The sequence below is a fragment of the Brienomyrus brachyistius genome, unplaced genomic scaffold, assembly GCF_023856365.1.
Source record: "Brienomyrus brachyistius isolate T26 unplaced genomic scaffold, BBRACH_0.4 scaffold100, whole genome shotgun sequence".
NCBI lineage: Eukaryota > Metazoa > Chordata > Actinopteri > Osteoglossiformes > Mormyridae > Brienomyrus > Brienomyrus brachyistius.
In genome coordinates, this window is record NW_026042375.1 from 101813 (window position 1) to 129733 (window position 27921).

General features: G+C 42.9%; 2 protein-coding genes across 4 annotated transcripts; one reads left to right on the forward strand and one right to left on the reverse strand.

The window, feature by feature from the left end:
- Window positions 1-2291: 2291 nt before the first annotated feature.
- LOC125727514 (opioid growth factor receptor-like protein 1) lies at window positions 2292-24066 on the reverse strand. Of its 3 annotated transcripts, XM_049004307.1 has the most exons (9): window positions 23947-24066; window positions 8163-8862; window positions 6237-6305; window positions 5414-5437; window positions 5258-5309; window positions 5092-5170; window positions 4752-4818; window positions 4521-4669; window positions 2292-3894 (listed from the first exon to the last, which is right to left on the reverse strand). In XM_049004307.1, exons 2-9 carry the CDS (start codon window positions 8412-8414, stop codon window positions 2661-2663), a joined length of 1926 nt encoding a protein of 641 aa, XP_048860264.1. In that variant the 5' UTR covers window positions 8415-8862; window positions 23947-24066; the 3' UTR covers window positions 2292-2660. The 3 variants fall into 3 exon arrangements, with proteins under 3 accessions (XP_048860264.1, XP_048860265.1, XP_048860267.1); XM_049004310.1 differs by lacking the exon at window positions 4521-4669 and having other exon boundaries at window positions 3756-3894; XM_049004308.1 differs by lacking the exons at window positions 4521-4669; window positions 5258-5309; window positions 5414-5437; ... (1 more) ...; window positions 8163-8862; window positions 23947-24066 and having other exon boundaries at window positions 5092-5135.
- LOC125727515 (potassium channel subfamily K member 15-like) lies at window positions 23486-27253 on the forward strand. The gene is made up of 3 exons (XM_049004311.1): window positions 23486-23707; window positions 23850-24175; window positions 24818-27253. The coding sequence occupies exons 2-3, from the start codon at window positions 23893-23895 to the stop codon at window positions 25756-25758; spliced, it is 1224 nt and encodes a 407-aa protein (XP_048860268.1). The 5' UTR covers window positions 23486-23707; window positions 23850-23892; the 3' UTR covers window positions 25759-27253.
- The last annotated feature ends 668 nt before the right edge of the window (window positions 27254-27921 follow it).

Genomic DNA, 27921 nt, shown 5'->3' on the forward strand with positions numbered 1-27921 from the left:
AGGACAGCCGAGTATTTGACTATGCTATCTCCTGGGTATGACGTTAAACTGCATCCAGCCAGCAAGGGTCAATCCATATAGCAGGGAGAGACTTTGCACTCCAGCCACCATAAAAACACTTTACTGTACAACAGTAAACAGGCACGATACCCTTCTTCTATCCTTGGAAGTAGCTCTACTGCAGCCGCCCACAGGAAAGCTGCACGAAGGGGATGGGGAAAGTATTCAGGAGCCTCTTCCCATGGAGGGAGAACCTCTCCTTCCCAGTTGATGTTTGGGTTTGCCAGGGGTGTGTTCTTGTTTCTACTCTGTTCAATGCTTGTATGTACTGGGTGTTGAGCAGAGTCGTGGGGTCCAGCAGTTGTGGGGCATCTGTTGGTGAAAAAAGGTGTACTGATCTTGACATCCTGACGATGCTGTGATCTTTGTGGTGTCAATGGAGACTCTGATTGGGGCTCTCAAGAGACTGAGCAGAGTCTGAGTGTCTTGGATTGCGGGTGTCCTGGATAAAAACCAAGATCCAGGCCTTTAATGACCCCTTTAGGCACATCCATCAGAAATGTGTCTGTTTGCAGGGAGAATGTCAACCTTATCGAGGGAGTCACCTCAGCAGTGACATTCATGTCTGGTGAGTTTTACTATGAAGTCAGCAAATGGATTGGGAGAGCATGGGGGGTCATGAGGTCGCTGGAAAGGGGTGTGTGAAGCTCCCGATATCTTTGCAAGAGGATGAAGATCCAAGTCTTTAGAGTCCTGGTGCTCCTTGTCTTGCTGTATGGCTGTGAGACGAAGACTGGACTCCTTTGTTACTGTGTCTCTGTGGAGAGTCCTGGGGTACCGCTGGTTTGACTTTGTGTGGGAGGTTGCTAGAGGAATCTCGTATGAGGCACATTATCTGCATTGTGAGGGAGCCTCTGTTGCGGCACTACAGCCATGTGGTGTGCTGCCCTGAGGGTGATCTGGCTCGCATGATCCTCATTGCTAAGGACCTGAAAAGCTGGAGCAGTCAGAGGGGACTCCCACGTAACACCTGGCTGCGAAAGATGGACGGCTATTTCCGGAGGGTGGAACTAGACCGTGTGTCTGCCTGGGGGGGGTCGCCAGCCGGGATCCTAAGGCATTTCATCATGTGGTGGGTGTGGCAATGTGCTGCATCAGTGCATGCCACCCAACCTGACCTGACCCGATCAACACAACCACTTAATAGGATGTCAGACATGCTCTGTTACATACTCTTTCCATGATATATAGGAAACTTCTTTTATTTGACTTATATTTTCATTTATAGTTAATCACTCAACATTCTAATGCTTAATAAGAATATAAATCTGTTAAAAACCTGTGGTGTGCAAAATCTTTTGACTGGTAGTGTATTTTATTGACTTTTTTTTTACTTTGAAGTTTATTTACTTTCAATACAATTTAAATGACAGCTTTTGTGTGAACTTTCTGTGAACGTCGTATTTGTTTCTCCAGTTCACTGTATCGCTTGAAATCTTTAATTACGGCTTTACCTCTATCTGCTCCGGATACCCTTTTGGTAGCCGTGCTGGTGGCCGCCTCAGAGCCAACAGGACACTGCGTGCATTAGGGCTTTGGCTTCCAGAGAGCGGCAGCTGCTGAACTTGGGTAGGGGTCATCCCTCCAGCGTGTGATAATGTGTGCTGGGAGGAGCCGTTCCTTATTTTCGCCAGATGACTACATGATTTCACTGATGTCACTGCCTCAGATGGAGAGGGTCAGTGAAGCTGGCGAATGCTGTGTCAAAGTGATATAGGAATCTATATTGGCCAACTGTACAGGTGGTAGGCCTGTACATGTCTACCAAAGGAATATATGTCAAATAAATGTAAACCATTCGCAGCAGTTTCTAAAAGCAATGCAACATGAAGGGTTTCTAGGCATCCACCTGGATGGGGTTTTCACCCTGCATTTGACTCTGACTTCATATTCTAATCGCAGCAGAAGTTTCACCCACTTCTTCCACAGGGTTATGATGCGTCTTGAGGAGGCCAAACTCTAGAATACTCCCTTCTCCTACTTGAGCTCCCCCTGATCTCGGTGAACCCAATAATGTCTGTGTAAACCTGAAGGAGAAAGCTTCATTTTACTTTTTTGAGCTGTCTTAAGAAAAACCATCTCTGCTGGGCCTTTTTGGCAATGTGGTGCGTGTTGATGTTCCTTTCCGGTGTATTGCTGATGTGAGTGACACGAAATCCTAGGATTTCTAAGAAAAACTAACATTGAACTAAGTTCAAATGGCATTAAAATTATAACAAATGGCACAGACCTTAAAATCACAGCCTTTATTTCTCAACTTACAGGAAAGGACTGAATGGGAGGCGTGGAGGTGAGAAGCCAGTGTGATACATGGTGACTTCAGTGCTAGGTGGAGCTTTAAACACACGTTTCAACAGTACTATAAACAAACAAAAAAACAAAATTCAGAAAATTTATCTCCCAGACCAGATCAATCCATATCAGTTACATGGCAATCTTGTTTTGATTTAAACAAATTACAATAAGCCAGGTTCTTAGTAATATCCATACACTGTTCACCTTCTTTGTTATTTCCATTAATTCTCTCATACTTAGGTGACTGGATTAGAATAATCATTTTATCAATGTGCACTGACTCATCTCATCTCCCCATCTGGCTCTCACTCTGTTTTAGGCTCCATACTATAACCAACACTTTGACACTCTGCTTCTTCATTTAAATCACAGGGAATCCTATCTTTACCAAGAGAGCAGTGACTCTCTACTTTTTCCACTCTATGAATTGCATCTTCACTCAGAGAGCTGTGAATCGCTACTTTTTCACTTAAAGAACCGGGAATCTCATCTATACCCGGATAGCTGTGACTCTCTGCTTTTTCATTTAAAGCCCTGGGAATCCCATCTTTACTCAAAGAGCTGTGACCCTCTACTGTGTCACTTAAAGCATTGGGAATCCCATTTTCACCCAGAGAGCTCTTGCTGCCCTCTTGATCAGCTGGAGCGCTGAAACTCCTTTTTTCTGTGGCTGGAGTGACGTGACTCCATGTCATCTCCTCATGGACATTCCCACTCCCCAGTTGTTCATTTAAAATAATGTGAGTCTTTGACACTTCAACTGTAAGACCCTGACTCTCCAAATCGTCATTTAAATTAGTATGACACACAACCTGATCACCAACCACTTTAGGACTCTCTGTATTTTCACATACAGTTTCTCGACTTACTGCATCCGTTTTACTGCGATTTGTCACATCATTATTAAGATCCATTGAGTTTTCTATTAGATTAATCGGTTTGTTAAGTCCCTGCCCCACTTGCTTAACTGGTGAAATTGGCTCATCTGTTTTCTTTGCAGTCTGCTCTGTCTCCTGAATATTGAGCTCCTTGTCAGTTAGTTCTTTTGCAGCTGTTTTGGTCGCATTGTCTGCACTTTCAACATGATAATTGTCTGTTTCTCTTTCTTTGTCTACAATGTCTGTCTGTGAGGGGCCAGAAGTTTCCATGCATTTTTTCATCGGGGCTGCCACAACAGCTGGGTATCTTTCAGACATGTGAGGACTGCAATCCGCACGTTGACATGGATGTTTTCCCTCTGCATACCTTTTCTGATCCTCTTTCTGCTTAAACCGCCTCTGTATCCTGCTCGGACACCACACAAACTCTTCTCGGGGTTGGTAGTGCTGGAATGCAAATTCAAGCAGTTCCTGCCGCTTCTGCTTATTGCGGATGGAGAAGATGAAGTACTCCATCACGCTTTGCTTCACATTCTCAAGGTTTCCCTCAACGAGAGTCTCGTGTAGGAAGAAGCGAACCAGCGGTGCCTGGTATTGCTGGTAGCCCAAGTCCCCCAGGCACTTTAGAATACGGGTGATGCGCAGGTTGTTGTGTGTGTTTCTACCAGCAATAATAATAAAAAAAAAAAAAAAACATAAATATTCAGCATGAAACAGTACAGTACTGTGGAAAAGTCTCTAGCAGTAAAAGACAATGACGTTTAGATGATCTGCATGGTATGGTATGTCAAAGTGTCAGGGTAGTCAGATTTAAAATCACCAGTGTTTGCAACAACCTTCCAATACACCAGTGTGTTTTTTTTGCCTCGGCCACTACCCCACCTTGTGTGGCAAATCAGTACCTCATTGAGTTATTTAACTAATTAAGTTACTAACTAATTACTGGTAGTGAATGGCTGGGTGCCTCTGTGGGGAGGTTTGGCAACCAAACTGCCATTTAACTAGCCATCCAAATACTACCCCGATAAAGAGCTTTAAACATTTCTACGCCTAAGACTCCTGCACAGTACTGTCTATGAAGTGCACTGCCACACAGAGGCAAAACCCATAACTGCATATTTTATCAAAACTGGATTTTGACATATACGACATTACTGAATATCTAATACAGGAAGATAGCATTTTTCCTACAGTAATCTTTCTATAAAAATCACATAACTTTCCTTTCATTGATCCTCTCAAAGGATCTGAAGCACAGATTTCTTGAGGAATTAACTTTTCACTAACCTGTTAAGATTTTTAAATCGTTCCTCCCAATTTTTTGCACGTTGTACCTCTCCTGAATTCTCATTGACCAGCTTTATGCCATAGAAGTCCAACATGAGCTTGTATGACCGCTTAAGATTCTTCATTGCATCTTTATTGTCGCAGAAGTCCTTATTGGCCAAGAAATGTGATATTTGCATTACACTGTGTCAGTATGAGTGAATTTGTATACTGCCCACTCTTGCAACGTACCTTAATCTCCTCCTTGGTTAGTTCATAAGCAAGATAATTCATTCCTGCTTCTTGCAATGGAAACAACCTGTAAAATATTCATTTTATATGTAAGATGTTCATTTGTTATTTAAACTTAAATACAATTTGTGCAGCTTTGCATACAGCATATTTGTATTGTCAATACACCAAAATTTAACTTCAAATTCATATCAAAGATATCAGTCAGTCAAGGAATTACTCTTGATCCTTACAGGATTTGTTCGATCTGGGTAATAGCGTGATTGCAAACCAGTAGCGTGTTCTCATTGTGTAGTTCCTGCACGTTTTAAAATCTTTACAGAAATACTGTATTTCTTACCACTGAATGTAGGAATGAACATACTCAAGTCTTTCATAGTCTCCCAACCACTCTCTGTGAAAATCCTGAATCACAAAACCTGTAACAGCACAATCAAGGGAGATTCGGCGTCAGTTTTAATCAAGGAAGGGCTGCACTTAACAATGTAGTATTTATAGTGACGTACCATCGGGAGAGCTGCGTATTTGGCCGAGGTAGAATTTTAAATTCCTCTTGTCCTGGAGAGGAAACACACTGTGAGACATGAAGCCCCCATGTCGCTTCAGGTTCATCGCTGTCTTGGTTTTAACTTACGGTCATGCATCAGAGAACAAGTACTCACCCTATTTGTTCTTTGGCAAGGCTTCTGGAAATAAAAAGGTAAAAAACTGGATGCTTCATTTTGCCTTTTGCATAAGTAAGAATAGAGGTAGTTCTTTAGTTTTCGCATATCTCATCCAAGGTAGTTTTAGTATTTAAATACAAAAAAGCCCTCAAATGACAACACACAGCACAAGTATTAACAATAATGGTATAGCTTTAATACACATTTTAAGTCCTAGACCACAATAATAATAATAAAAAAAACTGACATGTCTCTCATTTGCCTTGTAGCAGTGTCCATCTGTTCCCGGAGCAGACTGTTAACTATTAGTGACCAGCATTTTGAACTTGCCCTGTTGCCCGCATTTCTGATCCTTAGTTGGTCATTGTGTTTGTTCGCTGTTTTGTTGTGTGTATTTGTTTCCTGTGTCTTTTCCCTGCTTTGTTCATTGTTTTCTATCCACCTGCCCGTGTTTTATCCTCCTTCTGGTTCCTTGGTCCTTCACCAAAGACCCTAACCCACTAAACCACACACCACCCCGCCTTCTGAATTTGACTTCTGGATTACAGAAATAATAATGAGGTTTATATCTGTGCAATAACTACTTATTCGCAGTTTATAAAGTCACTCTTAAAGCTGTTACAAGCTCATGGTGTCCCTAACATGCAGAAAAGTGATATCATTTATAATTAAACATGTATTTATTCCTACACCTGTGTGGGACAAAAATAACAACAGCAGCTTTTAACTTGCTGTTTTTTTCATAAATATCTCCGATGTCCTACTCGATATGTGACTGGATTGACATTCTATTTCTCTTTGTTGCCAATGTCAAACTTACTGGGTAGTCATGCCTGTAGTTCTGCATGTCCCTCGCCGCAGATATATTTCTCATGTAGCGACAAGGCCTCTGAAAAGCAAAGCAGAAACGAAAAGGTTTCTTGAACTTCGGTGTGCATAACGTTAAAGAACAACTAAAGGCTGCATTGTGCATATTCATAACATAAAATGGATACAATAACTCTACTACAGCAACTCCAATGCCTCCCTAAATGATTTGGGCCTTATCATAGTGGCTAGGAAGCTCATTGGACAGGGGAAGTATCTCCTGATATATAGAAACATGTATGTTGCATGTTAAACAGACAAGGTCAGTTCTCATCATGCACCTCAGCTGCTCTGCAATGGGCAACATTGTAATACAAAATATGCAGATTAATGACCGACCGATAAATCTGCGTACTAATATAATTGGTCGATATGATCTATTTGCAGTATATGGCAATTAAAAAGTAACGGGAGAATGATACGCCATGTTAGGAGTGTTGTCGTTGCGTACTTTGTCCATCAGAGGGCACACTGCAACCCCCTGTCGCCAACACATGTTTTTTTTTTTTTTTTTATACATTTGACCATTATTTATCACTACTTTCATTTATTTTGTTGTACTTCAGTTCAAACAACAGTAAAGCGATTTTTAAATCCTTAAATACGAGAATCAGTATCAATACTGAGAAAATCCTGTACTGGTGGAGTTCTGTGTATATATGTATATGTTTAGCTGCGTTTGTCTGTGCGTATGTTCGGCTGCGTTTGTCTGTGTGTATGTTTGGCTGCGTGTGTCTGTGTGTATGTTTGCCTGCGTGTGTCTGTGTGTAAGTTTGCCTGCGTGTGTCTGTGTGTATGTTTGCCTGCATGTGTCTGTGTGTATGTGGGTGGCCCCCATGTTACAGTAGCATCCCATCCAAGGTGTTGCGCTGCGCTTCCTGGGACAGACTCCATTACCATCACATTGCTTTACTGAATAATCAGTTATGGAAGATGAATCGGTGGATGTTACTAGGCAAAGGGTTTATTCTGACCACTAGGCAAACAGTCCATGGTGCTAGACTGCTGCAGGATGTGAGCATGACTGGGAATGGGGGTTAAAAACGTTTCACATAAGCCGAGCCAATAATACCGAATATGCTGGCCACAGGTCGGCATTGTGGGGGTCATTTCTAGGGCTATGCACTCCCAAAGAGTCATTGCTACCCCCACCCCCCACCCCCCAGCGCAACCTACCAAGGACACCATGTTTTTTTTTATATTCTAATTTTATTTGTTATTTAAGGTGCTCACCATAATAGCTATAAATAAGCTCTGGGGCCACTGCCTGTCTGCCCACTGACTGCTCAGCACTCCAGGGGGGCTCCAGGGGGGCTCCAGAGCAGTGCTGGGGGCGATGTCTTAATCGGACAGAATGAGACACTTTAATTTCCATTACCACCAGACAAACCCTTTTGGGGGCCGCCAGAAGCGATAAAGATACTTCACCAAACTTAGAGACCTTTTCATATTTAGTCACCAACTGTAGGTCAAAAAATGTTATACTCTTATTGATGTTAAAGTGAAACAACTGGATGAATATTTCAATCAATGAAATAAACTAGTAAAAGCACAAGAACTGAACTAATCAGCCAAGCACAGGAGCCTCGATCAGTTTTAAAGTAGTTTGTAAAACCTGAAGTAGCTTATAGTGTCTCCCCTGACATGGATTAGGTGGTCACCCTATCTGCATCTAGTCGTCTCATTCTTATTTATGCGTCTACACGTTAATTTGTTTATATTAACATTTCGTCTACCTCTGTTTTTCATTTTTATTCTATTTACTATTTTGGTATTGTTGTTCTGACGGTATGTTTCATAGTGCCCTTCGTGCCAGCACCTGCATCAAAACAAATTAAATAAAAGGATTCGGATTCTGGCTCATTAGGCGGCTACACACCCTGGCGGTGTCACTCCTCGCTGTCTCCTTTTCCTCGGCTTGTTCGTCTCCGCTGTCGCCGGATTCCTCCTCCCAGGTCGAATCGTACTCGTACTCCAGCTCGTCCTCCACATCCGACCGGCGGTGCATTTTCGAGCAGATGGCCGCAACGCCTTTTCGTAGATGGCGAATTGAGTGACGGATAGGGAATAAAAAGTACTGAACCCAGAGGGACAGCAGCCTGAAAAGGAACGTACCCCACCCTGATCTCATGATTCAGAACAGAAACCGAAAGTGGAATCCCGGCGGCAGAAATGAAAGTAAAAACCACTGTTTATGACCAAGTCCAAACAGAAAAACACGGAATATTTTGATCAAAATGGTGCTTTTTTGTTTATTCAGAATTATTTTGTACTTTTGAAGATATAGATTTTAATTAGTAAAAATTTACATTGCAGGCATTTAAAAATTTGCCGTCGTTGAGGTGCGGTTTACATTAGGGTTGTTGTTTAAGAGGAAGGCCATGTTGTGACGTCGTAGACCACTATAAAGTTCAGTTCCTCTTTCTGGATGCCATGGATGGAGTTTCGGGGGAGGGACAAGGAGGGGCAGTGCCCCCCCCAATTGCTTGAGTCGTAATTGCAGTTAATTGGCAAGACCAATTGCACTGTTCTGCCGTATGCTGGCACTTCTTACTTTGCATGAGCAGTTTGTTGGTACCCTGTAGGTAGACAAAACAATAGGTTATGCTTGCATCAGATACTGCGTTAACACATAAGGTGAGCAGGATGCATGTTGTTTGCTCCTCCAAGTTCAAACATCAAACTCCGTCTATGACTTAAATGTACATTAATAGGTTGGTTAGTGTTCGGTATTCAGCTGAACCAGTTGTTCCTGTTGTTCTGTATCATTTCGCTCCTCGATTTCCTCCTTAAAGACACTGTCAATGCACACGCCTTCCTTTTTGAACCATGAGAGTCTATATTAACAAACTTGACTGTAATAAAAACACTCCCATGCTTACTCATTACCCAGAATCCCTCAGTGTATCACTCAGAAGTCATGTTGTCACAAGTTTTGCTGTTATACGATATATCCTTAAACTAATCCCTGAGTTTTTTTTTTTTCTTTTTTGAGTTTTTCACAGTTTTTCACCACTCTATGGTGGTTTTACTGCAACCCATTTTCATTATTTCGTGACTGTGCTTTAATATATCATCCCAGATATCATATCTGTGTGCTCCAGGAGCTGCCATTTTGCCTTGGATCCTTTGTATCACAGCATGCATGTTTCTAAACTTGTTTATTCTAGGGTTATGCTCACATAATAACAGTAATGATTTTCCATTTATTCATAATAAAATTGAGAAATACCTATTCATCTTGAAGTACACAGTGCTAATGGTCAGCTGTTTGTTGCAGTGCATTTGCTTCTTATGCAAGTGCTCACTGGAATTACAGTGTTACTTTTCAGTGCATCTGTCTCTCAGTGGCAGAGGTTTAAAATCTTTCTCATCCATTAAATTCATGTTCCGTGTAGACTGGATATAAAGAATATATAAACCTAGATAAGGGGGCTTCTACGTGATGGCCAGTGCAGAAGGACAGCATGTTTTAAAACAGCTACTTTTAAAATTGCAGCATAAATGCAAGGCAGCAGGCACACTGGAGACGAGCGGATTTTGGTCCCGAGCAACACAGGCAATGACACTGCATTCTTTATGGAGAATGTGCACTATGTGACTGGTCCGGGTGAGAAGTGAGCTGTGCTGCCTCATTGTACCGCAGGAACCTCAGCTGCACTTATCTCATGCTAAGCCTAAGGGTCTCAGTAGGTAGCAAAAATCTGGACTGTCTGGCAGGGTGCTGGCAGGAAGCAAAAACATTGGACCATCTGTGAGTCCCCGAGGACCAGGTTGGGAAACAGTGCAATCTAAAGACAAAAAAGTGCAAATTCAAAGTGTTTCTCTGCTTGGGGGTAACCCCCCCGAGCCCTAAACGGCTAAGCAACCCTCTTCTACATATTACACCATTCTGCAAAGCATCTGAAATAGTTTGTCCACAGTAACATAGAAAAGACTTGCAGTGTGTTTGATTCACATTACATCGGCCTAGATTTGAAATGAAAAACTGTGGTGTCAGGTGCATGTAGCATTTTGTAAGATATTATCAATTATATAACTATAAATATCATTGTTTATTTTAAAGTTATAATTGATTTTACGCCACTGCTTGCATGAGCTGTGAATGTCACTGGGTGTCCTCTGTCTACTCTGGACCAGAGCTTTAGTAACAGTGGTGAGATATAGTGTCATGTGAAGTACGTCTCCAGGACATCGTATTATTGTTGTAAACTTGATCTTTTTACAGGCATCAATACAGAATACACAATGTACAGTCTTTCGGAAGCGTATAACTGCCTAATTCAAGATCAGAAACTCACCATTTGGTTACAACTACACAAGTCCCTAAGCTATGTGCTCTCTGCTGGAGATATTCTACTCCTAGAAGCCTTTATCTGAAGATTTGTCCCTCACACAAAGTGGTATATTCTGACTGTAAAAAAACTGAAAAATAAAATTACCTCTTTTACACAAATGTTGCACATTTTTCCCCAAATAGTAATGGTACACAGTGATGCATATGTATCTTTGCTTCATTAAGGTTTTCAAGAATCTGGGTTATTTTCTTTCCTGAGCTGGTTAGAGCACGATATCATGGTGTAACCGTGGACAGGTCTAGTGGCACAACTGAGGATATGGCTGACGTCAATGCAAGGCCAGGGAAATTATTGTATTTGGGCTTGCAGGAGTGCAGAGTATTTCATTAGTGTGCCCTGTCTCATTTCCAAATAAGGGGGTATTGAAGTGGAAAGGTGACCTGTACAGGCTATAAGCAGAAATCTGATGGAAAGGAGCCTCTCTTTAACAGAGTACTCCTGCCACATCGATGGAAAGTTCTAGAACCTTTAGTAGCATTCCTTATTTGGTGCCACCTACAATTGTTGGTCTGGTGGTTAATAATTGACCATCTGAAACATTTTTGCTGTAGGGAATTTTAATTAAGCAGGTTGTTAAGCAGGACAGAGTTATGTAGATGCTGTAATGATGTCTAGTGCTTCATGTAGAGTGACACTGTTGTCTAGCATTTCCAGGGTGTTTGTGAATACTGTCGAATGACCAAAAGAGACCCCCAGCTCTTAGAAAGTTCCTTCCCTTAATGATTTGTAATCTGAAAGGGGAACTTGAGTGGTACTAGTTACAAATACATACATGAACCTCAGCCTGTGTAGCGGTTTAAGTTCTGATCAGCCTCAGAACACCCTCAGATTCCCTCTCAGAAGGGACTCAAACTGCAGAACTCCCCCAACGGCACTTCATCTGCCTCCAGGTTACATCATGGTTCAGAGGAGCTCTCGCTGGTTCCAGAATTCACCATGAGTTTATATAATAGATCTCATCTGCTTCCTTCAGCTAACCTCATGTCTGCAGTGTGCTTATGTATCTTTACCTACTGCTGTTGGGTGCTGTTTCTCTACTGAGGATTTGATGTTTCCTATAATTATTAATGTGATGTGAACATTGTTCATATTGTTAGCTTACACATGAGAACTTTTTTCAACACACTGGATGAAAAATGTAGAGGAAAGTAATACAAGATACCTGATAATTAACAATAGAAAATGCTCATGAGTAGGAAGATATATTTCCAGTATTCGGAATTTGCAAGCATGGTATGATATACGAATGTCTAATCTTTCAAATATGACCTGTCATTCTTCAAAAGATATCAGTTAAGTTTTTATTTAAGCTTAGACTTCCCAGTTTTGGGGAGAGGGGTGGAATCTGCAAGAATCTGCATTATCTGCAGTGTTCTGAACATCTCACAGTAAAGGTGCATTTCAATGACGGATAAATAAATCATATCCTATTGCACGGTGTGCTTCTTTTATTGCCTTGTCCTTCCATCTTTCACCCCCCCCCCCCCCCCCCCCCCGAAGCAGAACAGTCTAGAACCTGCTGAGTGCAGATAATACACGTAGCAGAATGTTCTGGAGGAAATGCAAGGTGCGGTTTTGCCACATGGGGTTATTCAACCGAATAAGGGGCAATGGCTTTGCTCTGGCTGTTCACTGCCTTTCTTATGATACAGTGTTAAGCTGATGATAGCCAGACACCATTGTCTGTGGTTTCAACATTTCAGAGGATGGGAACTCAATTCTTCTGGCATCTGGGAGCGTTGTTATCTTGAATCCCCCCCCCCCCTCCCCAATTTCCAGACTGCTATTTTTGTCTCGGTTACCCTGGAAACTAAGGGGATGCAACCGCCTGCGGCTTTCAGAGATGATTTCATTTCCACATCTGGTCCAATGGCTCCCTCACGTTGATCCCAATTATGATCTATAATTAACCCCTGAGATCTTTCTGTTCCTGTAGTTTCACAGTCCAGAGACACATTGCAGGACACAGTTACTTAGTGGAGGTCAAAGCACATCTGTCAACATCCGGTTTCATGGTTCATTTAATTTTTTAATTCTGTAGATTCTTCTTTTATATATTGATAAACGTGTTTTTATTTGGTGGAAGTGAAGAGATGAGAAGCATTTGTGGTATTTCGGCTTGGGATTAAATTACTTAAAATACTTAAAATCAATATCTAAAGTTAGAATATCCAGGAAACTCACAGTCCTCCTTCCAGAAGCTGCAGGCATCAGGTGAGGTTTGCAATGGGTGCTAATTACACTTACTGACATTTTAAGAAAGTATTTCATTCAAATGAAATAGTGCCAGTCGTGCGTAAAGAGCCTAATCTTTCATTGTCTGCAGTGAACAGCAGTGTCTGATCACAGAGATGAAAATGATTAAATATTACAAATCAAGATAATATTCCAGGGTGTGATTTAGCTAACAAATTGAATTTGCAACCAAGCTGATGGACACTCTGTTGTCTTGTATCCAGTCATCTTTTAACTATCCTATTCAGTACAGTACAGTAAGCCTATCGACTTCAGTACAGTACAATAAATCTACCAACTTCAGTACAGTACCCCTAACCATTTAAGTACAGCAGAGTAACCTTAGCCCATTCAGTACAGTACAGTAACCATAAACATTTAAGTACAGCAGAGTAACCTTAGCCAATTCAGTACTATACAGCACCCTTAACCAATTCAGTACAGTACAATAACCCTAACCATTTAAGTACAGCAGATTAACTTTAACCAATTCAGTACAGTAGAGTAACCCAAATCACTTCAGTTCAGTACAGTAACCCTAGACCATTTGATGCATTTTAATCATTATCATTATTACTTAGTGTCATTAAGTCGATATGTCAGCCCCTGGTGAAGTGGAGTGGGTCTGGCTCTGTGAGTTAGGGCTCTGTGAGTTAGGGCTCTGTGAGTTAGGGCTCTGTGCCTATGATCATAAGGTTGCTGCTTCAAATCCTCTGCTTGGAAGAGTGATGCCACCCTTGGGCTCCTGAGTAAGGCCCTTAATCCCCAGTTGCTCCAGGGACCGGTTGTCCCTGCTTTTACAAGAAAATGTACATCACTTCAGATAAGAGCAAACTAATTGTCTAAGAAATGGGCAAACCTCACAGTGGTGGGAGGATTTGAACCCTTAACCCTGGAGGCTGCCATACTGCTCACTGAGCTCCTGCGCCACCTTGTTCCTGTGCTGTTACAACATGATGTCATCTTAATGCTTTGGAATGTCATCCAGAAAAGTGCCTGTCATTTTGGTTTCCTTTCCCTATAGTCTATTTTTCACTCTGTTAAATGTCCTCAAATTAGATCCGTAATTTACAGACGGTCATCTGCTTTCACAAGTTTTTTTGAGTATCTAATGGGTCTGACAGATTCAGGGCCCGAATCTGTACAGCGGGGACGTCTGATGCCCCCCGGGTGCGGGGATGCGTCCTGACACATTCGCTTGCCGTCGCAGCTGTTATCACACCAGATCTCCAGAGTAACTGTGAAAATTTCCTAACGCCTCACTCTGAGCTGCGGCAGCAGCAGTCATTTAGCGTGTGGTGGGTTTGGCTCAACCCACCTCACATCCTGCGCCACGTGTGAGCAGTGGAAGGGCCTCCACAAGCCACGCCTCTTCGGGCTAAACCAGGCCAGTTTTAATGCCGCCCAGTGATTCGATTCCACCAGACATGGAATTTCAGGCCGACCCCCTCCTGTCCCTGTGAAGCGTTCCTGCTGCCCCCCCCCCCCCCCCCCGAGAGTCCTGCAAAAACAGTTCTGGCATGATTTTCTCTCTTTGGCTTACTGCTTGTTAGAGAGATATTCCTTGCGGCGTCTCTTCCGATTACCAGGAAGCTCTATGGAGTGCTCAGGCTTTTCATAAAGTTTTAAAGTCGATTAACATTGTCCTAGACATCATATTTATGGCTCTTTATTATTGACTTATGCCAATGAAACATCTGCTGGAAACACATCCCCAATGTAACATCAGCCTCAGCAGAAGTATGTGGGGGGTGAAGGCAGACTCCATCTCCATGACAACACGTAGGCGTGGAAACTGAGGGTGGCTGGCAGAGGGGTGGGGGTGGCCGGGAGATAAGAGATGTGTGGGGGGGCGGGCGGGGGGAGTTATATCTGCAGATCTGAGCTCTCCGATGGGTCAAAATGATTAAACATCTAAACAAACATGATGCTCCTCAGATCTTCTGCAGTCAAACAGAGGGCACTGCAGTTGCTTATCAGACGAGAAGCTGGCATTGACCTCCCAGGTCTAAGATCTTTAAAGGGTTAAAATGGGACTTTTTTATTCCTCCATTGTTCCTTATGCAGAGACTCAGAGTCCACACAACACCTTTTCAAGATGCTGAGATGGACATAAATCAACCAGACTCTCTCACTTTGACACACCTGGCCTGATAACCACTCAGAAGCTTGGGCAGTCCGCTGAACCTCCTCCACGTGCATCTTGACACCTGTTACATACCCGATATACGAGTGAACATGCAGCATAGTAACACTCCATCTTGTCTTGGTGACGAAACTCTGCCTTCCCTGGCTCAGTTGTGTGACGTTTCCCAGATGGACAGTGTAGGGGCAAAGCCATACCAACATCATCCGATTCTTCCCTGCTATGTATGTATGAAGTTTAAATTCTTAACCATTTCTGTGCACTTCCAATGAACCTGTCTGTATCTCTAGGTCATAGCGATCCACCATGACTATAAATAGACCAACAGTTCACTCAAAGGTTTATTTGTAAACTGTTCTGCAGCTTTCTGCTTAGCTTAGCAAAGCATAGAAGGTTTATATTAATTTTATTTGCTGCAGATGGCATTTTTTTAAAAATGTTTCTGTTTGGGGGAATATGGAACAGGGTCCGCTCTGCGATGGGCTGGCCCCCCATCCTGGGTTGTTCCCTGCCTCGTGCCCATTGCTTCCGGGATAGGCTCCAGACCGCCCCGACCCAGTAGGATAAGCGGTTTGGAAGATGGATGGATGGAACAGGGTCTCTTTATTAGCACAGGAGGTGAAAGTGCTTAGACCGAGGCATATAGAAACATGTGTCAATATGAGGCTAATAATCACTTGGTAAATCCATACTCAGCACAGTGTTAGGGAGGATCAGTAGCAACTAGAGAGGGGACAAGACCACCTACAGTATATCGAGTCCAATTGAAGACCAATACCTTGAAGGGTAGTCTAAGTCAAGACCAAGACCAAGAGTTTGACAGAGCTGAGACAAACACCAGAAAAAATCTAGTCCATATTTGGAGGCCACAGTTTTACCTCTGTTAATAATCAAAAGTAAAATTGTATTATTTAAGCACAGTCGTAAACATCAACAAGAGATACATTACTTCTGATATGCTGATGGACATAGACATGATGCTAGCTGCTGCAGTGATCAATGTTTTGCAGAACTTGCATTCGAAGCTATTTTTTCTTTACATTTGTTTTGCAGATATGCTTTTTGTGGTTAGGGTTGCCACTTTCAATTTGAAGGGCAAAGGAACACCAGCCACGGGGGATTGACACTGCACAGTCTGGATTAAACTGTATTTCAGTCCACGTATGATAATGCGAGGCAAATTGCACAATCTGATATATTGTCAGTTTTGGAGGGATTTCCAAGATGGCGTTACACTCTGTGACTGCATTTTCAAAAGTAAATAAATTTGACTAACATTATTATATAGCTAATACAATAAAGGTGAATAACAGATCCGTTTTATTTTTATAAATTGCGTTTTATTTTATGAACTGTATCATTATTTCGAGAGGAGTAGGAGAAATGAAATGTGCTGAAAAGAGTCTCGCTTCTCCCACTGAAATGACAATTCCAGACCAAACAGAAACGCTTTCAATCCCAAGACTAGACTGAGTACGCGAGAAAGTGGAATAGAATCAGTAGAGAGAGCACCAGACGCATAAGTACTAATGACATGTGAAACAGGTATTAACACACACAAGTGACAGTGGTTGAGTTTAAACTGTGTGAGACAGCTCTGTGAGACAGGGTACGATGGGTACAGAGGAGAACAGTGAGCTCTGTGAGACAGGGTACGATGGGTACAGAGGAGAACAGCAAGCTCTGTGAGACAGGGTACAATGGGTACAGAGGAGAACAGTGAGCTCTGTGAGACAGGGTACGATGGGTACAGAGGAGAACAGTGAGCTCTGTGAGACAGGGTACGATGGGTACAGAGGAGAACAGTGAGCTCTGTGAGACAGGGCACGATGGGTACAGAGGAGAACAGCGAGCTCTGTGAGACAGGGTACGATGGGTACAGAGGAGAACAGCGAGCTCTGTGAGATGATCAAAGGCATGTTCGGTAAAGAGTAGATCAGTCACTTCCAGGCGTGCCAGTTTGCACTCTGTGGTTATCAGATGTGACTCAGCATAACACATGTGTTTCTGTACCTGCCGGGCACTCTAGCCTTAGTTATGTGCACTTTGTAACATCAAGACGAAGGGTCTCAAAGAAGCAGAGCAACCATGTGTTTTTGCAGCCCTGAGTTCTTTGTGTGATAACCGCCGCAGCGTGTTTAAGGAGCTGCAGGCTGGAGGTTGGTTCCTTTTCCTTGCAAGGAAGGTGCTGCAGGGATAAGATCAGGTACAGCTTTTATCTACCTGCATCTTGAATATAAAATCTCTCAGTTAGCATGAATACTACAGAATACATTCATCACAGAATACAGAAGTACATCCCCTTAGGAATATTAAGTTACCACATTCTTTTTTTTTTACCTTCAAATATTTTTTGACTTAAAAATATACCACATCTTTATTTCTTCCATCTTTACTTGTATTTTTATTCTGTTTATTATTTTGTTCTTGATGGTATGTTTAATTGTACACTTTATGCCACCACCTGCACCGAAACAAATTTCTAATTCTTTTTGTTCCTGGTGAATAAAAGGATTCTGATTCTGGTTTTGATTTTTAGAGTCTGTCAGAGGACCCATGTGCCTGGGGAGGAACAGAAACTACTAAATTACAGCGACTAGAAACATGATTCCTACCTAACCAGACACCAGTGATTGTGCTCTGAACAGACACACTGGAGAAAGCACAGAATCTATTTTTAGGCTTAATTGGTAACCGATATAGTGGGGATATCTTTGAGCTCCGAAACCCCCACCTGACTGTAACTAAGGACTTGACAGTCAGGCCTTCGGCTGAATCAAAAATAGCCTCCTAATCTGAAAAAACCGTCAATCCAACCCTATCTAACAAAGTGCTAATCCTTCCTTTGGGGTCCATGAATCCTCATCTCCAGCTCTATTATAATGAAACACTCTTTGGAGCTTAAAGTGCTATATCATGCTGGCTGAACATTTTATACTGTATCCACTGAACTACACTGTCTCCTCTTGGTACGTGTGTGATTATCCTTTTTCCCAGAGCTCACAGACATGACATCATTTGAAAACAGTGAAATTTATTGTGTCAGTGTTTGTTCGTTGGTGTTGTGCTGGCGATAAAGGGCAGCTTCTCACAAAGAAATAAAACAGGAAATACAGCACATGATATAATGTATAGGTGTAAATAACATTGAACTGTAAACAGTAATATAGAAAATATGCGCTCTGCTCTCTCAGGAAATTGAAGCAGGCTGTTGTTGCCTGTCTCTGCAGTCCTCAGGCCCAGCACAAACTTGCTTTATAAAGATGCCTAGTGATTACGAGGGGATGGGTGGGGGAAAGGCCCCCTCTCCCTCTCACTTCTTCTGTAACGTCCACAACCTCCCTGCACCTAGCAGCCAGAGAGCTGGCACTGAGCTTCACTGTCTCCCTGCGCTCCTCAAGCTCACTGTGTAACAGCAGGATGGAATCACTTGCTGCTTCTGAGACAGTTTTCTCTAACAGAATGGATCACCAGATGTCCTTTTTGAACTGCACTTAATTTTCTGTTAAAGCCCCATAAAGCCTTATGAAAAGAGATGAATATGATATGAGAGGTAGGAAATGATAGGTTTCAGTCTCACAGCCCGACCTCTAAGAGGTTTCTGCACTGAACATAGCAGGGATGTTTGAAATCAGCGGATTTACGAACCAATCAAGCTCAGCTTCATGCTGACCACTGCCGTATGCAAGTCCACAACAAGATGGTGGTGGGTAAGCCCCATAAAGCTGTTTGGTCAGAACATGGGTCCGGATTGATTCTAAAGAGCGATTCTTAATCCTGTTAGCAGAGCACCCCTACAGTAGCACCCTACTGCGTCTTTGCTTTCCCGTGTAGCCATGGCGATGACCTTTACCCGTCAGGTTGTGTGTAATCGCCAAGACATCTGTAAGCATACACTGAGCCCAGCAACACAGACCCGAGGCAAGAACATCCGAGGAAGCGCAGACATCCCCGAACGGGAGAATCTGTGTCTACCTGACTACTGGGCTTGATATATATGCCCTTGATATATATGCCCTTGATATATATGCCCTTGATATATATACCCGAAACACATGGTGGATTAAGGCCTTTCAGAATATATCATTACGTTTTAATCACACCTGATTGGAGTCTCTCAGACAGCTGAATTTGTAGTGCTACGCAGGGTACTTGATCTGTGTGTATCTATCTATCTATCTATCTATCTATCTATCTATCTATCTGTTTATCTATCTATCTGTCTGTCTGTCTGTCTGTCTATTATTTATGTATTTTTTGACTTACATTCATCTATTGCTGGCATACTCCTTTATAATTTTATTTAGAATTTAGTATTTTTGCTTTGCATGTGTTGTTTAATACACTTTTTAACCTCTTAATTAAAAATATTACAGAGTTTAAAAGTATTATGGAGTTTTTAGAGCTGGTGCTTAATGTGACATGTATTTCGTATGATAACCAGCATTTGAATTTTAATGTCATCATGGTGGAGAGACTGAGGAAGGTTTATCAAATGCATTCGGCAGAGCAGCACGGCCAGTTATGACGCTTTATATGTGAGCTGCAGAGATTACAGCACCCGGGGGCCAATTACTTTTAAATTCTGAGCTTTTATAAATGAACCCTCACTGATTTCAGGAGGAGCCTCCTTCCATCACAGGTTGATACATGCCAGGTGTTCACAGATAGATCTGTTTATTTTGTTGATTTTCTTATTTTCATTCCCTTTTGGGGGTGGTGTGTGGTTCAGTGCGTTTGAATGTTGTGCCCATGATTGCAAGGTCCCAGATTCAGATCCTGGAATTGGTAGTCGATGTCATTGTTGGGTCCTTGACTAAGCCTCCCCCCCCCCCCCCCCAATTGCTCCAGCGACTTGCTGGCCCTGCTTTATCAGAAATGTGCATCCTTTGGATAAAGACACAAAATAAATATATGTGAAGTAAACTTTCACATTCTTATTCTGTGGGACTTTACAGTGCACACTGGCGTGTTTCTGGCCAAATATTCCACACATTAAAAAGTTACTTTTATTTCCTGGGCTGGTATGTATACTGAGGGCCTGGGTCTGCAATTTCAGGGCCCTAAACTGTGGAAGTGACCGCAGGAACAGGGACAGGACCTTTTCTGTAAATGTAGTAAGTCAAGTCATCTCAAGTGGGCTGTCACACCATCCATATACAGGTATACAGTGGCATAAAATAAGGCTCCCCCAGGACTGCAGTGTGACATACAGACAGTGAGTGACAGGGGGAAGGTTTTCACAGGATTTAAAGTGCAAAACACTGGACAGTGTAAAACAGGAGGGCTGGAAACAGGAGTTCCTGTTCATGGGTTGGACTATGAAACTGAAACACTGGGTCAATAGTGTTTGAGGTTTGACGCTTATATATGCGTGGCCTGGTGGTCAATCTTCACTGATTGTTCATTCCATTAGTAAGAGCAGAGTGTGAAGGTTGAATTAGCAGAGCAGTAGCACAGCTGTACAAAATAATATCGCAATCCACACATTACAGGAGACATATAAGAGTTCAAAAGAGTACATGTTTTGGATTTGTTGCTGCGTGTCTCACTGGTGCATCTGTAACCAGGACAGCAAGTCTTTGTGGTGCATCGAGAGCCTTGGTATCCAGAGTAATGTTGGCATACCACCACGAAGGATGAACCATGTCCAATGGGAATAACTGTGGACGCAAGAGGAAGCTGACTGAAAGGGATATCTGGGTACTAACCCAGATTCTAACCAAAAAACATCAAACCACAACTGCCCAACTCACTGCACCTTGACTCTCCTGTTTCCACCAAAACTGTTCATCAGGAGCTCCACAGGGTCAATATTCATAGTCGGGCTGCTATAGCCAAACCCTTGGTCACTTGTGTCAATGCCAAACGTTGGTTTCAATGATGCCAGCAGCACAAATCTGTGGCTGTGGACAATATGAAACATGTATTGTTCTCTGATGAGTCAACCTTCACTATCTGTCCGAGTCCTTTGTGTCTTCTCCCCGTTTGGCCAGCAGGTGTTGCTGGCCATCCTGTCCTCCCTGTTGTCAGTCCTTAGTGTTTCCCCAGCTCCCCAGACAGCTGCATAGCTCAATGAGCTGAGCATGTAGCTACCTGTAATCTCCTCAGTTGTGTGTTCAAATTTTGCCTCCTCTGTTTTGTTCCCTGTGTTTCATGTGTATCAGTTTTCTAGTTCCTGTGTTTTGTGACTTGTATTCGGTTTTGCTCTTTGCTTTGTGCCCATGGTTGTGTGTTACCTGTCTGTTATTCCCCTAATGTTAGATTCTGTTTCCTAGTTTGAGTTTCATGATTTTAGTTTTATTAGTTTCACTTGTTGCCTGTTACCAGCCCTTGTTAATTGTTCTCACCTGTCCTGATTACTCCTGTTTTTGTATTTAAGTTCCTGCTCCTGTTCTATTCCTCCTGGAGTCATTGTTGATGTTGTTGAACTTTTTGTCGACTGTATTAATTTTTTTTTGTTGTTGCGTAGACCTTTGTAGTCAGTCTTTGCTTTTCCTCTTTTGCTTTTTGAACATCGGTGGTCTGTTTTTGTTTTGTGGTATTTCCTGGTCGTCTCTGTTTTAAACCCTGTTCCTGGAGCTGCCAGTGGGTCGTCCACCTTCCTTCCTGCCTGCACCACGTCTCGCTGACACGCGGGAGAGTTACGGTGTGGAGAGCCCCAAAGACTGTTGTGTACCCAGCGTGCAGCAGGGGGTGAATCAGTGATAAGGGCTGCAATATCATGACATTCCCTAGAACCACTACTTCTAGATTTAGATGGGCGCATCACTGCCAAAGACCACCGAACCATTCAGAGGGACCATGTTCACCGAATGGTTCGAACATTGTACCCCGAAGGTTGTGCTCAATTGTCTGACGCACTCCACTAGAAAGACCCTCTCTAATGTAATAATGTGACAAATTCCTTGGTTGTTGCATGCATAGTAAAAGTAGAAAGAATTGCATGTATGGACATTGGTCAGCATTAAAAATCTCTTAATGTTAAAGCAGTACTGAGTCTCTCCACAGGCGTGATGCTAAGACAGGGAAATGACAATTTAACAACCAAAAGAAACCATGTCTTTGCATTTGATGTCATGCTAACAGAATCTTAATGTAATTTACCATCCAGCCAGTGATGTTTGATCATATCATTCAATTAACCAAACAGTTACCCAAAGGAGAAAATATTAAAAACTATAAATGGAACATGAGTTTTCATCTCGCGCTCTAAACAATTAAGATGGTTAAGGTTCTTAACGATTAATCTTCAACGGGGAATAAACACACAGAGATGCTGCAAAAATAGAATGAGTGAAACTCTCTAAAGAAGAGCATGTAACATTGCAGTAAAAAAAAGAAAAAACACGATAAAAGGAGGAGCAGGGCAGTCCAGGGGCAGTGATGCCCCCCCGATGGACACAGTGATCTCCAGGGCAGAGTACAGGCCCAAACACTCCAGGCAGAACTATGATTCAGCTAATAACATTACAGCGGAATGTGCCAGGCATGAATTTTCTGTGCGATGTGTACAGAACACGTCCAAAAAAAAGCTGCAAGCCTGAAATACTACACTACTCACATCTCCTTGTGGGTAACCTTTTGTAGAATCTTACTAATTCCAGTGTTATCTGTTATTTCTAGCACCAGCTGAATCTATATTATTTATTTAGCATTAAAAAGCAACATACAACTGAGAAGGCAGGGTCAGACTGTCCCTGTAACAGCTGATGTTAAGGGCCTCACTCGCGGGCTCAATGGAGAATTTACTTTGCTACCCCAAGGATTTGGACCACAGAGCTACTCATTACAAACACAGCATTCTAACCCACAGAGCTACTCCCCCCAGTATGACTGATGATGGACTGTTGGATCAGTGGATGATGCTCCTAGTGTAACTACGTTGTTAATTGTCTATTTAAATTATTCCTTTGCAGTATTTTTCAAGCATTAATCCAGTGCAGGGTTGTGCTTAACCCGAAGCCTATTGGCAAAAGCAAGAATCACATGAAATTTATAGTTTGCTGCAAAATATTTGGTCATTAAAATTAAGCCACCTGGTTCAGCAACTCCTGGTGCTGTTTTGTTGTTACAGTACAATGAATACCATACCCCCCCGCGACCCAGTAGGATAAGCGGTTTGGAAAATGGATGGATGGATGGATGGATGAATACCATAATGTAATATTCTATATCAGGAAATAGGAGTGCTTTATCTAACGAGTTGTAAGAAATGGATTATTGTGCGTTCGCTGTAATTTGTGTATGTTTTCCGAAATTATTTAACTGTTTCTTCACGTATTAAAAATTAACATTTTTAAAAAAGATGGACTGACTCCACCTGTGCTGGGCAGTGACAGACCTTCCTGTGGTCTGAATCAGCATCTTACACGCAGAACTCCTTAATTACTGAATAGATCCTCACTGACAAGCCCCAAGCAAACAATGAGCTGTGATGTAATCGGTCGTAGTGTACGTTGTACAAGAGTTAAGTAAAACGCCAATAAACCAATAAAATTCAGTAAGACGGAGCATCGGCTGTATATACTTCAGTGTCAGAGAGGTATGTCTGGCATCTCTGGATAACAGATGATCGCATGCGGATGCACAGGTTGCACACTAAGAAAAAAAAGTCTGAATTTGCAGAGGCGTGGATTTTTGAAGAATCGCCGAGACACCGCTGGTCAAACGTCGGGAAAGGAGGTAAAATCTCATTTCTGAGCTTTTGTACTAGGTTCATGTATTAACACACGTACATATATATTGGATCATGCGAACAGAATATACGTGGATTTGCGAGGTGTTTCCCCCCACGTTTCCTTGAGTTTTTTCCGCGGTTCCTCAGCCATCCCCCAGATGAGCCGGGAGGCGCAGCTTCTCCAGCGACCATGAGGAGGCAGGACGCCCGGACGCTGTCGCTCATCCTCTGCATGCTTTCCTACCTGCTGGTGGGCGCCGCGGTCTTCGACGCGCTGGAGTCCGAGGCGGAGAGCTCCAGAAAGCGGCTGCTGGAGCGCAAGCGCGACGACATGAAGCGCAGATACGGCTTCACGGAGCAAGACTACGGGGAGCTGGAACGCGTGGTTCTGCAAGCGGAGCCGCACCGGGCTGGCAGGCAGTGGAAATTCGCCGGCTCTTTTTACTTTGCCATCACTGTTATCACCACCATAGGCAAGTGGGCTGGTGCCAGGCAGCGGGCACCCACGTACTATGCCGCCGGAGCGGCGCCGTGCCAGGGTGGCGTGCGCTTTCAGAATTCAGTGATTCGGAGAACTTGTTAGATACCGGGAATTAAATCGCTTTTTCTGAATGTTGCTGATAGTTGATGCTCTACTTAAAATAAGAATCTTTACTGTCACAGTACAGAGCCATTTTAGTACGTATTTGTAGTGTAATTTACATATAGTATTTACTTAATACTGCAAAAATTGGGAAAGCACTGATGCGCATAAATATGCCTTGCGGTGAGTTTTGCTATAAGACAAGAGGGTATAGGATATGGATGGATGGATGGGCTTTGCCGGTGTATCTTTATGTGAGGTGTTTTTACTATAACTGATTAAGTTAAATATCTAACTGTAAAATGCGTCAAATTGATAGAAAATTTGATAGAAAAAAATTGTCTTCAGAGGCTACAGAAGTAACATTTAAAATTACAATATACTGCACACTGAACGCAAATGCTCTCCATTTCGGTTAAAAACAGGCACATCCATACGGAGATGTGTAAACTAGAATTAAAATTCGCAGTGAAAAAAAGGTGCCAAAGTGAGGCTATGTTAGCATCAGCTGTGCCGTGCTGTGGTTGTGCAGGATATGGCCACGCTGCACCTGGAACGGACGCCGGCAAGGTGTTCTGCATGTTCTACGCGGTGCTGGGCATCCCGCTGACGCTGGTGATGTTCCAGAGCCTGGGGGAGCGGATGAACACCATCATGCGCTGCCTACTCCGGAGGCTGAAGGCCTGCCTGGGGCTGAGGAACACCAACGTCTCCATGGGCAACATGGTGCTGGTGGGCTTCCTGTCCTGCCTCGGGACCCTATGCGTGGGGGCTGCTGCCTTCTCTCACTTTGAGGGCTGGACCTTCTTCCACGCTTACTACTACTGTTTCATTACCCTCACCACCATCGGCTTTGGAGACTTCGTGGCTCTCCAGAAGAAGGAGGACCTGCAGGAGAAGACGCCGTATGTAGCCTTTAGCTTCCTGTACATCCTGGTGGGCCTGACGGTAATCGGGGCTTTCCTGAACTTGGTAGTTCTCCGCTTCCTTACCGTGAGTTCGGAGGACGCAAGCCGTGCCGATGGCTCCAGGGGGAGGGGGCAGCTGTCTGATAGGAAGGGAGGTGGGGGTGGTGCCCTGGGTGTGGCCGAGGATGGACGCAGTAGCAGCAACCTCTTTCTGCCCATGGAGGAAGGTATCAGCCGCCTCAACCTACTGCTCCCCTCACCAACCGAGGACCTGGAGAGCCCTAGCGTCCCCCGGCCCTACAACCCCGGGTCTGCAACTCCGGGCCTCTGCTCCCTCTGCCCGTGCATGTGTACCCAGCTAGGTGCATGTGACAGCCCCACCCCCTCATGCCATGGCCACCAGGGCGGCGCTGTCTACTACAACTCAGTGGCCTACCGGATGGAAAGTGCCGGTTCCTGGAGCTCCCGGGAACCTACAGCTCAGTCATCACCCATCAGTGGCACAATCTCCCCAGGGCAGGGCAGCTGCCAAAGGCTGCACCGGTCACGGCGGAAGTCAGTATAACCCGATAGGTTCACATTCATATTTTCACAGTTGTGTGTTTAGATTTGCATGAAGACTTGCAGATGGAATTGTGTGTTGTACATCTTACCCTATTAGTTGCATGTGATGCATCACTCATCATTTTGTATTTCTGTACGTTTAATTCAAATATAGTTGAAGGATAATGCTCCTTATATATTTTTCTTCACGATGATACGTAGGTTCATAGGATCAGAGAGAGATTTTTGTATTTCCTCTTTATAAAAGCAATTTTATACCCATAATAAATTAACCTCAAAGATATTTTAAAAGACACACAGAATGCGCTTAGATACAAATAAGTGCACCAATATATGTAATTCACATAAATCAGAGCATTCAATCAAGAATGCTTCACTGTTCTCATCACAGTATTTGAGATTCATTTAAAGTGTCCCCTAGAAATCGGATCTTAGTTAGCAGCACATTGTAATTTGAAGTGTACAGATTATTCTGCTGACGCTGCATTCTCTTCTTACACGATATTCCCATTGGTTGTAGCCTTTTATATTTAAAACCCCTCAGAAGAGTCAGATTCCGCCATGAGCTTGACAGCATGTTGCAGAAGTAAAATATGCTTCTTCAAAACCTCAGAGTTTGGTGTCAGTTCCGCTTTAATTAAAGCAGCCTGTTCCTTTGTTTTTTGCATGCATGAAGTCTTAACCAAAAGTGTCTTTGTTCAGATTTTAGAGAGATTTTACTTACACCTTTCATTGGTTCATCAGTACACCAAAGAGAGTCATTTTTCCAGTGTCCTCTGCACACAGCAGCCTCTCTTCGCTGAACTGCCCGCTGGGCTCATGCTTGGGTTACAGTACTTTAGCCAGGTGCCTTTTTGCACAGTGAATTATCTGAATGACGTGCAGGTTTGGTGTTTTTGTGTCTGTGAGGGTCTGGGGGAGACCAGCATGCAGTGCTTATGAGTAATCTGTGTTCGGCAGTAGCATCTTGAAGATTAATGTGCAAGTACCAGGTTGCTATTAATCAATATAACTGATAGGACTGCTTGTCGTACCTTTTTTAAACTGATGGTGTATGACATACGGGAGATAATTAGCAAGTGGCCAGTTTGTAACTACTGATTTGTAAAGACTTGATTTGTAACGATAAAAAAGAAAAGACAGGTGCCCGCAGACACAACATTGTAAATGTGCTAGAATTCTGCCTTGTAGGGAAATGATGTCATTTCCCATTAAAGAAATAAGCACGCAGGAAAATATACTGTGTTGGCCATGTTTAAATGCATGTTTTACAGAAATATTTTGTTGTTTTTTTATAAACAGTAAAACCATGCATTGGAAATGTGTGCATGCAAATCAGTTCCTGATTCAAAATCATATTTTCATACCTGTAGCAACTATTGTAAACGGAGTTGAAATTGTTCTGCTTTTTATAGCTGCTTATTTACACTCTGGTTTACTGAATTGATTTGTACGACAGGGGTCGAATTACAGTGTCATGCCTGTAACATTTATAAATAAATGAATGCAACTTTTATCTTTAAGAGGGTTCGCATATTGGTTTATAATACTGTTGTGTGTCCTTCCAGAGAAAAACATAAGAAATAAGAACATAAGAAATTTACAAACGAGAGGAGGCCATTCGGCCCATCAAGCTCGTTTGGGGAGAACTTAACTAATAGTTCAGAGTTGTTAAAATCTTATCTAGCTCTGATTTAAAGGAACCCAGGGTTTTAGCCTGCAGTACTTGAACAGGAAGACTATTCCATACTCTAACTACACGCTGTGTAAAGAAGTGTTTTCTCAAATTCAGTTTAAAATGTTCTCCTAATTTCCACTTATGGCCACGAGTTCTAGTATTTAAACTAATATTGAAATAACCATTTGGCTGAACAGCATCCAGACCTGTTAGAATCTTATATACAGTACATGGATCATGTCCCCCCTTAGTCTCCTTAGCTCGAGGCTAAACAGATTCAACTCAGCTAACCTCTTCTCATAAGACATTCCTCTAAGACCAGGAATCATTCTCGTAGCTCTATGTTGCACCCTTTCCAAGGCAGCTATGTCCTTCTTAAGGTATGGTGACCAAACCTGCACACAATATTCTACCTGGGATCTTACCAAGGAATATAATCGTAGCATCACCTCCCCTGACTTAAACTCCACACACCTAGAGATGTAA